At 35.6% G+C, this 11,455-nt stretch overlaps 1 protein-coding gene across 1 annotated transcript in view; it reads right to left on the minus strand.

Moving 5' to 3' along the window:
- MAP3K1 (mitogen-activated protein kinase kinase kinase 1) overlaps positions 1-11,455 on the minus strand; it is a 67,748-nt gene that overhangs the window by 11,759 nt on the left and 44,534 nt on the right. The window contains exons 7-14 of the mRNA XM_015821390.1: positions 9,041-9,162; positions 8,358-8,439; positions 7,775-7,952; positions 6,158-6,448; positions 4,728-4,849; positions 4,108-4,199; positions 2,207-2,396; positions 772-2,030 (exon numbers count right to left, since the gene is read on the minus strand). Coding sequence (XP_015676876.1) covers positions 772-2,030; positions 2,207-2,396; positions 4,108-4,199; positions 4,728-4,849; positions 6,158-6,448; positions 7,775-7,952; positions 8,358-8,439; positions 9,041-9,162 — 2,336 coding nt within the window. The remainder of the gene's footprint in view (positions 1-771; positions 2,031-2,206; positions 2,397-4,107; positions 4,200-4,727; positions 4,850-6,157; positions 6,449-7,774; positions 7,953-8,357; positions 8,440-9,040; positions 9,163-11,455) is intronic.

An 11,455-nucleotide genomic window follows, 5' to 3' on the forward strand; every position in this document is an offset into this window, starting at 1 on the left:
AAACAGCAAAAGCATTTCTCTAAGCTCACAGGTTGTCCAAATGAGACCTGCCATACCCAACAATTTAAAGGAAAAAAATAACGAAATTTTAGAATCTGTTTACAGATTTTCTCACATATATACTTAATTTTTTTTATAATCTGCCCCATTCCCAAAATACTATGGCAGGCATTCAAAGCCAAACTATAAATAGCAATACAAAACTCCAAGTAAATTCATTATAATAGGCACTACCATTCACTGGGGACAAAACCACACTGAAATAAAACAGCTCTGAATTGTTTCTTTACAGAATAGCTATTGAATGTACATCTGGGGGAAGTGTTCCAAAGATTGGGGCTAACATGAAGAACGACTTCTAATTCACTGCCTTTCACACCTGGAGAATATTTTCAGAAAGGGTACTCTGGATGACCAAGTTGAACAGACAGAGCAAGTTCTAGTAAAGTGTTGCCTATTCATATTCTAGTAGTCTGCTATAAGGCTATAAAGGTGATAACCATACAGTGATTTAAAAACTGATGTGATTTGTGATTGGTTGGATACACCTATAAAAACACATGTGGATATAAATAAGGTTATAAATAAACTCTGGCAGCCTCTAATGTTGTGCCCCAGGGGCTAAAAATATTATCCTTCCTGACATATGCAGTGATTACTCTATCACTACAAACAGCACTTTATCTAGAGACAAAATCAATTTATCTTTAAAATACTATCAGAAATGCATTGTGCAATAGTAACTATAATAAATAGCAAAACCCCAAATACTCACATCCTGTTGAATAATTATGATATCTTCACCATTTTCAACTTGAAGCTGAGGAACTATTGGGAGAGCATCCTGAGATGCTGACATGGCCATGGCAATAGCTAAAGCTTCCTCTTCTTCAGCTTCCATCTTTTCCTTGCATTTCTGATTATGATTCACATCATCTTTATACGTGTTATCATTTTCTGCACGCTCAGGAGACAAGACAGCTACTTCAGACTTGAATGTGACAGTTCCGTCACTGGCTGGAGCTTCAAGTAAGTCTTCCATACTAGAACTGAGTTCTGCATTAATATCCAGTTGGCTACGTTTTTCTTCCACTGGGGTGAAAACAGTATCTTCACTTGGTATAGCTGTACTAATACTATTATCACACGGTGATATGTGGTTTAAATTAAGCGACATGCTATTTTTGGAGGTTTCCCCCTGTTTATTCACATCACACGGTGTAGGTCGAGATGGCTTTGGCCTATGTATATGACTGAATGGCAGAGGCCTGGCCTGGGTAAAAACAGGGGAAAGCTTTTCCAATTCTTTTTGTTCAGCACAGTTTCTTTGAATCTGGAGAGAGAGCTTCCGCTGCATTTGAGGAGAAGCCGAAGGTATTTTACAAGGAACAAATCCCTGAGATCTGAGTTTAGGAATATCAGTTCCTGCAGGTACAGATGGGGTAGAGGGGGAAGGCAAAATAGGGAATATATTTTGGGAATGACCGGGTGAGAGAGAAGAGTTCAAGCATTGACCAGGGGATCTGCTTTTTGTCTGAATGGCTGGCTTTGGCTGTTCTGTTGTTCCTGACAAAACAGGAAGTCCCAATGAAATACCAGCCATTGTGTCAGAAATGTCCTCCGGTGTAGCACTTCGCTTTTTATTATCTAGTCCTTTCCCACTTTTACCTGTGAACTGAATTGTGTTATTTGGAGTAGTATTCTCCGTCGTCTCTGGAGAGTTATCAGGAACTGGAGGCTGTGCAAATTCATGCCTGCATTCCCCAGAATACCTTTGCTCCATGCCTAACTGGATGGCTTCTGCAATTTCCATTTCATCTGCTATAGCCATCAATCGCCGACGCATTCTTGTATGATGTATTGAGCTTGTCATGCTCAACATTTCTAACAGTTTTACAAATACTTGGGGTACTCTTGCAACCATTCTGGCAGCACTTAAAAATATTCTCCGAGACAATTTTCCCACCATCGAATGGGAGTTGTCAATTGACTGCAGCGCAAAGCTCAGTAGAGATAACAGCTTTTTATACCTAAAAATGAATACAAAGCTGTTAATTTCCACTTATTTTTCTGAAATATCTTTTTAAATAATCAGCATTTCAAGAGAAAATTGTTTAAAGACAGATTTTAACATAAGACTTTCTAAACCAGCTAGCATTTTGATACTAAAGAGCAACTTTTTTAAAAGCAAGTTTTTCTAAATTACCTGTCAATAATAGCATCAACTTGTAAAATATCTCCACTGACAATGTGGGGATAAAATTCACCAGGAAATTCTAACAGCAATCTATCTATAAGACAAAGACGTCCAAGTAATGCTTGCCAGTTGTTTGATTCAGATTGTGTCCCAAGGATGCAATTTAAGACAAAATCAATACCGCCAATGCCAATGGACCCTGCAAGAAAAGATTAAATAAAGAATTAATGGAATTGTATTATTTGAACTGGCAATTGGAGTCTCTTATAAGCCAGTTTCCTACACATAAAGTTGTTTTATGTGAACTAATTCTAAGTTTCTAAACTCATTGTTTTTTTTTAAAAAAAGTGTAATGAGCAGATTTCGGATTTTCAAAATAAAAGATATTGGATGTACTTGAATGTATCCATATTGCCATTCCTTCTGATGGAAACTTGCATATAAAGTTACTCGTCGCAAAACTATTCCAAAGGTGCAAATGCCATTAGAAGGATTAATGCTATGATCCATCACATATTAAAGAGACAAAAACATTAAAAAAGCTGTTCATTCTGTATAGAATTCAATAAATCCAGATACAATCACTCAGAATTTTAGTATTGCCATCCTTTAAAATTCACACAAGGCTACATACACATGCATATCAAGTTCCCCAATTACTACACCACCAAATTTGTTTATACTTATTTTTTTTTTTCATTTTCTTACTCTTATTCCAAATTCTTCTGCCCATCTACTATTATTCTTTGAGCAGTATCCATTCCAACAAGATTTTATTTTCACATCAATTATTCTTTTATTGTATTTAAAAACAGTACATTATTTATTTGTTAGATTTTTATTCCACTTTTTTCTATGTTTCTCCCTCCTCCTGTTTTCCTATACAGCAACAATCTGGTGAAGGAAGTAGGGTCAGAGTAAGTACTTCATGGCTAAGGATGGTTCTCCTTTTGTAGTTTTTTCCCCCTGCATAATATTTATAGCCTATAGCCTACATCTTCCATTGCAAACTAGTTTGTTATGTTTGCAATTACCAACATGCTAGTTCCTAAAATCCTTATTATGCATATGTAGAGAATGTTTCTTATACATTTTTTTCTTTCCTCCCTTTAAAAGCAACTATATTCTCTTTTACTTTGTTCTTCTTTATTTCTATCTATTCCTACTATGAATTCCTCTTTATTGACAAAACATCCCCTATGCATTATTTTATTTCTTAATATATCTTGCAAATATCTGAGCCAGTCAAATACAAATCTCTATTACATTGAGATTTTTATAAACAGCATTTTGAAAAATTAATATAGCTGTTTATTTGTTAATTGATGTAAAAATTATGTCCAGCCCTTTTTACTGCCAGATTTTCAAATTTCAATTAAAGTTTAAGTATCTATAGCATTCACTCCATTTTATTGTTAATCTTAAAAGCCTAAGTGAAATTTGATTTAGTTGGAAAATAACAACAGAAATATGTAGAAATATCACAACACCATATTAAACTGCCAAATTGATTTTATGTGTTCAAATAAATTGCATTTTCAAATAGATTTGGCAGATTTATATGTGTACATATCTTTTAAACTAAAAATTCAAACCAAATCTCAAATTGCTGTAGGCTAGCTCATACATCTCTAGGAAGTAGTACTTATAGAGTGCACGTATTCCTTAAATCCATTTGGACACTTGGTGACTACATGGATAAGTTCACAAAATTTTATTGGCGACATTTTCTGAAGCAGTTTGTTCTAGCCTTCTTTGTAGAGCTGAAAGAAATTGACTAACCAAAGACACCCAGCTGGCTTCATACCTAAGGTGGGACTAGAACTCAGTGTCATAGTTTCTAGTCCAGTGCCATTAACTGCTACACTATATTGGTAATGTTGCTTAAGTAAGAAGAAAATGAAGTTTACCAGACTTAAGTATTTCTCGACCAATTGCCAACTCTCCTGCTTGACCTTTACACATTTCCATCAATGTTGAAACTGACAGTTGGCTTGTGCGGCTGTAAAAAGAAGAAAGAAGTCTCTGTTTTGTAAAATAAAAGGATGAATAAAGCTCAATGAATACATTATAAGTAATTGTCACTGTTCTGTTAACAAAGTAATTCATTTTGTTAAGAACCATAAGATTGCTCAACAATCACACCAGAGCATGCCAGGATTGCAGTCATTGAACAAAGCAGTTACGTGACATTTCACTTAATAACTGTTTTGCTCAGCAATGGTGATTCTGTCCCAACTGTGGTCATACAATGAGACTACATGAACCTTTTAATCCTGGTTTATTATTTATTGGTAGTAATTCCTACAGAAAAATTTAATGTAATATATCAGTACCGTAGTATGTAACAATATCATGTTAACATATTACTTCTTTCTAGTTTATGTTTTTTTATAACAGTTTTCATTTTTTCAGCACAAATATGCATTCATAAAAGAACTGCATGCAAATCTGTCCATATACCATAAAACTAATACAGACAATCTTGAAGATAGTAATCTAAAATATTTAAATAGATTAAAGCCTATACCTGTTGGGATCTGCACATTTCACCAATATGGTTTCCACAACTGGTTTTAAAAGCTGTTGCAGTTTTGTCCTCTCTGTTAGGCTATGGCAGGGAGTATATACCAGCATGGCTCTCAATGTTTTCTTAAAAAAAAAAAAGGAAGATAAATTTTTTAAAAAAAACCCTGCATACATTTCTGCAACCAAAAGATGAACACAAAATAGACCAACCTATACAAACATAATTTTATACACAAATTGCTTCTGCCTACAAATCTGTCAATTGTAAAACAATACACCTTTTTGTCATTTAAAGATTCCAAACAAATATTGACATTATCTGCTAAACCAAAAGGAATAGTTTAAGGGGAAGTTACAAGAGTCTACTAGGAAAAGACAAAACCAATTATCAGCTTCCAGACTTTTTGGAGAAATCTGCTCCCAAATGAATGAACTAAAGATAGATTCAAGAACTGAATAACATTTAAAGTAAAAAGGAAGTAGTGACATTTATCTTTCATATATACATGCAACTTAACATTGATAATCAACTTATTTAAGGAACTGATTTCAACAATACTGCAAAGCAAGAGTACTTCAAATATTGTGCTAAGAATTTGGAAATAGAAAAGTTGGTTCCACTGTGAGTCTTTGATGATTATAGTAACAATTCTTATTGTTTATTGTTTTACACAGAAAAAGCAAAACAATAAACATGCAAAAATATTACAGGACTTCTCAAGTCACTCTACAAATACAGTATATAATAGTTAGTATGGAAATTATTCAAAATATTGCATGACTTTGAGCAGTGGTCTGAATCTTGCCATTAAGAATGATTAATTCGAAAAACAAATATAGAAATTTTCTGAGAATCAGATTGGTTCTATTTCCATTCCAGGAGGACAGGGAAAAAATATTCTAAACAAGCTGCTCAAGAAATAGGCAAAGTAACAAATAATGATGTTTATTTTCTATACTGCTTTATAAGGAACCTTTTTTTAAAACCAGCTATCAAGTACAGTTGATGTCCTAAGTGCAATATTGACTGTTTCCTTTTGCCCATAAAAAGGAAATACTGTATATTTAAAATGATGTTCACATTAAATTTAATATAGTCTAGAACAGGGGTGTCAAACTGCCGGCCCGCGGGCAAAATCGCGCCCACCCCATTGCCGGCAATGGCAAAAAAGTCACGATACGTCACAACATGTCATGTGACGTTGTGAGTTTGACACCCCTGGTCTACAAGAACTTGATTTGTATGGAAATATATACATTTCAGAGGTGAGAATGGAAAAAGGAATATTTCTAGAATTACTGTGAATTTTTAACAATTTGTTTGGAGGGTTTCTGTCTCAAGTAAAAAATTCATATCTCAAATATGCTGCCCTATTTCTAAATTCTGAATATGATTTAGAAAGGAAGATTAGAAAAGGATAAATTACTTACTAAAGCAGCAACATACACTTTGTACACAGGGTCAGCACAAACCATAGAAAGTACACTGCAGCAGGATTCCACAACAACATCTCCTGAGATATTTGTCTGGGATGACCCATTAGCTGCCCCTAGAGTTCCAGAACCTGGGGTGTTTCCACTGCTATTTCCAGAATTTCCAGTACTTTCACCATTAGCCAATAATAGAGCACCACTAACATCATGGGAGAGACGTCGAAGGGCCATCTCACGTATATTCCAGTTTCGAGAAAACAGGCAACCTACTAATTCCATTCCAAATACCTAAAAATCAACATTACAAAATCAACATTATAAGGAGATCCTGATTACAATTACATATTTACATGTATAATATAATATAATACACTTATATTATACATGTATAGTATAATATAATAATGTACACTTGAAATAAGCCATTGGAATTCTTGTGACATAGACTACAAAGGGATGTACTGCATGTTTTTAAGAATTCTTATACTTATACTTATTTTCAATATGTATTGTGAAGCAATGCAGATTAACAAGATCAGATTAATATTGCACTAAACGTTATTTGGTAAAAAGAAGATGCAGTGACAGGCTGAAATAAAATGTACTAAGCAATTTAGTTCATTAAAAATGCTCTGAAGTAGACTGAATAGATTGAAGTTAGAATGCAAATATTTTCATTTCCATTCTCCAAGGTTGGGCACAATTAATGCGGCTATTGCAGTTGTCTACCATTCAAAAATATGTTTGGACTCTAGACCGCCAGAACTGGACAAAGAATTCACTGCTATCAAGCAGTTTGAAGTATTTTATAGTAATACAAGATCTGGTCATAGTAGCACATCAACCAAATTAGAATAGCTACGTATCTCCAAAGTCCTTAACAATAGTTCACCATGGTTTTAGGAATAATTAGAAATGACTAATAATAAGACAGAAAAATAAAGTGAGAAGGCAAGAAATTTAAGTCAAAGGAATTTAAAATTGGCAACTAAAAGCAAACAACGTAAGATGTAAAATCTTATTAACTCTTGATGATATAAGATAGAAGGCTCGACTGCAATAGCTACTCATGTCACATCTAGATGAAGGACATCCAGACAGAGCTTCAGCAGGGAGCCTTAGAAGAAATTACTTATGACTTATGGCATGTCCGGGATTGGCAACTGGTCATCTTTTCACGATCACAAAATTCCATGGTCACATGACTGCAATTTGTGACTTTTTTGCCAGTTTCTAGCAAAGAAAAATGCTTAATGACCACTGCGTTCACTTAACAAATTTGCAGTGAAAAATGTTAAGAAATAATTCCAGTCATATAGATGCGTCAACTTATGACCATAAAAATTTACACCTGGATTTCCAATCCCAATTGCAACTGTAAATCAAGGACTATTTGTAACTGTCTTGACATCTTCCATAGACATTTACTGTGTATTCATTTTGTAACAGTCTGGAAAAACAAGCTCTTGGGGGAGGGGGCGCCTATCATTTACTCAGGTATTCACAAAACAAAAAGATATAGTCAGACCATACATATTTGTGCAGACTGAAATAAAGTGTTAAGTTGTAGCTGACAAAAAAAATAGTTTAAGTACGTTTAGAAATTTAGCATACCTGAATCCATGGCTCAGCTAAGTCCTTATAGGCAGAAGGAATTTGCTGAACCCCATAATGAGTGAGGTTAAAATTACTATCTTGATTCCTCCTTGGTGAACCAGTTACAGGTTGCTGAGTTTGTTGCTGGACCACACAAACAATCGAAGGAGAATCAACAGGACTTGGCAATTCATGACTAAACAAATAATATACAAAAAAAATAAAATAATGAGTAGATATTTTCAAACTTTAAGGAAAATAAAGGATTTAACATGATCTGCATTTTAGTCAATTTGTCACAATTCAATTTCCCAAATAATGTGCAAATAAAACTATGGTTATCTTCAAGATTTAATTCAGCTCAAAAATATGAGCATGTATCTTGTTGTTAAAAACTATATTCAGGTAAAGCAATATTTTATTGTAGCTTGTAAAAACATACCAGCTGATTTGGAATTGGGATGGAAAGGGCTTATACACAGACATTTATAATAAACCAACCTGAATTGAAAATAGACTGATGAGGCTTTTAAAATGTTTAGATGTTTAACTCTGCTCATAAATGGACAGCACAACAAATTCAAATAAAATAAATCCTCACCTATAGAAATCATGTGTTCTCCACTTAGATCTACAAAGAGGGCATATAAGAGGTTCCTTGTTTCTTCTACATTCCTCTGCCCCTAAAATTGCATCAAAATCCCCCAAAGAAAAATAGATGGATTCTCGAGTTAGTGGCATAAGAACATTTTAGAACAGAAGTTATTTGGAAATGTGCAAAGAACTTCTACTGTATAACAAGCAGACATAGGGAAAACTAATTATATACTTAATCAGGTCTAAAGAATAAAATACAATAAAGGCACATATAATAAATGTGGGCATTAGCAGTATCGGATCTTTACAAAAAAATTCAATACGAAAAAGTATGTTTAACAGTTTTATAGGCACTACATAGGCTTTGCACCCGCCCACTTAAATAATGATCTCTTTTGTAACTATTTGTTATTTTAAAAAGATAAATAAAACTCATTATGATTTATATACTTCTACTCTCCCTTGTATTTTAAAACTGTTCCATAAAAATGTTTATTTCATTAAAATGGATTTCTTCTCTAAGACACTAACTTGTATGAAAAGAATTCCATTAATGTTCAAGCAATTATGATACCACTTATGACTGCAACTATTTTTGTTTCTCCACTCCTGGCAAGGACCTTCTTTGCTATTATTCCTTAAATCCATTCTTATGATTCAAGTGCACGTATAATATCAGTGACGTACATATTGACATGCAGTGATGGTGAAGTTTATTTCTGCAGCCTTCTTCACAGACAGTCAAGCTTTCCTCATCCAACATGCCTAGCAAACAAATGGGGCACATCTGTTCCTCTTCATCCTTTATACTATAAAAAATATATACATATAGACAAATAATTAAAAATCAATTTTAGCAGATCTCATTTATTTTTATTTTATTTTTTTTCTTCCAGGTCCAAAACAACCACCACCACCCACAATATTTCAGTACAAAATATATCATTCTGCAAATCGACAAGTATCAATCTTTTGGTGCAGTTTTTTAATTACTCTGCATAACCTTGCCAATCCACCTACTGTACGTTCTCATATTTTTTCCTGTAGGACTGTAGGATCTATTAAGTACATATTTTGGTGCTTAGCAATTGCTGCTTTTCATGGTCATATGAACACAATTTGTAATGGATTTTGGTGTTTTTCAACAGAAAACACCAAAAATATGCTGTGTGGTGACTTGCTTTATGACTGTGGTAGAAATAGTTGTAAAATCAAATCAGATTAATGATTGCTCCAATTTACAACCAAAATTCTGGGCCCAGTTCTACCTATATTCTCTTCTATTTGATGTACTGTAGCCCAGATTATTTTTTAGCACCCCGGACCACCCCAACGATGCCGCGGAAGTGATGTCCCGGTGCTTGGAGGCCGTGCGAGTCTGGATGGGGAGGAACAGGCTTCGTCTCAACCCGTCCAAGACCGAGTGGCTGTGGTTTCCGGCGTCACGTCATAGCCAGTTGGTTCCATCTCTGGCTATCGGGGGCGAGTCATTAGCCCCCGCGGAGAGGGTTCGCAACCTGGGCGTCCTCCTGGATGCTCGGCTGTCTTTAGACGATCATGTGACGGCCGTGGCCAGAGGGGCTTTTCATCAGGCTCGCCTGATACGCCAGTTGCGCCCCTTTCTGGATTGGGACGCCCTACGCACAGTCACTCAAACCCTCGTTGTTTCCCGCCTGGACTATTGCAATGCTCTCTACATGGGGCTCCCCTTGAGGTGCACCCGGAGGCTCCAGCTAGTTCAGAATGCGGCTGCGCGGGGGATTTTGGGGGCCTCTAGATGTTCCCATGTAACACCTTTCCTGCGCGAGCTGCACTGGCTGCTGGTGGCCTTCCGGGTGCGCTTCAAGGTGTTAGTAACAACTTTTAAAGCGCTCCATGGCAATGGACCTAGGTATTTGCAAGACCGCCTCCTACCAAACACCTCCCTTCGGCCAGTCCGCTCCCACAGAGAGGGCCTCCTTAGAGTGCCATCAGCCAGACAATGCCGGCTGGCGACCCCCAGGGGGAGAGCCTTCTCTGTGGCAGCTCCTGCCCTCTGGAATGACCTACCCCCCCGACCTACGTACAGTTGCGGACCTGCGCCTTTTTCGCCGAGCCCTGAAGGCCTATATATTCCGTGCGGCCGGCCTGGCGTAGCTTGATTATGTTTCAGTGGGGGGTTTTTTACGGGTGTGTTTTTAGAACAGGCCCGTTATTTAATTCGATTTTAAAACAAACTATTTATTACCATGGTTTTTAGTATTGCCTGTTCACCGCCCTGAGTCCCGCAAGGGAGATAGGGTGGTATATAAATTTAATAAATAAATAAATAAATAAATAAATAAATAAATAAATAGCATATATAACTATTTCAGATATGTCCTTGAGTGTTACATTCTTTATAGATTTTAGTTCATCACAGACTTTCCACATTAACTTCCTCTAGGAGCCACTCCTCCAGAATGAATATCAATACTGTATATATTTTACTACAGTATAATGCTACATTAAAGATATCTTCAAAATACCAGGGTAAGTGTCAAATTCATTTTATTTACTTAAACATTTAAACCACCCAGCAGTCAAAACTATATGGGCAGTTTACAATAAAGTAAAAAAAGAGAAACAAATACATTTAAAAGAACTTAAGAACTGCCTATTATGTAATACTAAAATATTAATATTATTTAGGAAGAAATAATCTCCCAAATTTAAAATTAAAAGCCTATTAAAGATAGGGAGAGAATGTATTTTAAAACTTGGTTACTACAAACAGATGGAAGTTGTAAAATAGGTATTTTGAAAGTACATGCAGTAAATTCTTTATATTCTGCAAATTCTTTGCATATTAAATGTTTCTGCTATGGGCATATTAACTAATCAAGGAGAGAAGCAACCTAGAACTAAGGAGAAACTTCCTGACAGTTAGAACAATTAACCAGTGGAATAACCTGCCTCCAGAAGTTGTGAATGCTCCAAGAACTGTGAATGCTTAAGTTGTGAATGCTTAAGAACTGGAAGTTCTTAAGAAGAGACTGGACAGCCATTTGTCCGAAATGGTATAGGGTTTCCTGCCTGAGCAGGCGGTTGGACTAGATGACCTGCAAGGTCCCTTCCAACTTT

The sequence above is a fragment of the Protobothrops mucrosquamatus genome, unplaced genomic scaffold (genome assembly GCF_001527695.2).
Source record: "Protobothrops mucrosquamatus isolate PMUCROS unplaced genomic scaffold, P.Mucros_1.0 scaffold1322, whole genome shotgun sequence".
NCBI lineage: Eukaryota > Metazoa > Chordata > Lepidosauria > Squamata > Viperidae > Protobothrops > Protobothrops mucrosquamatus.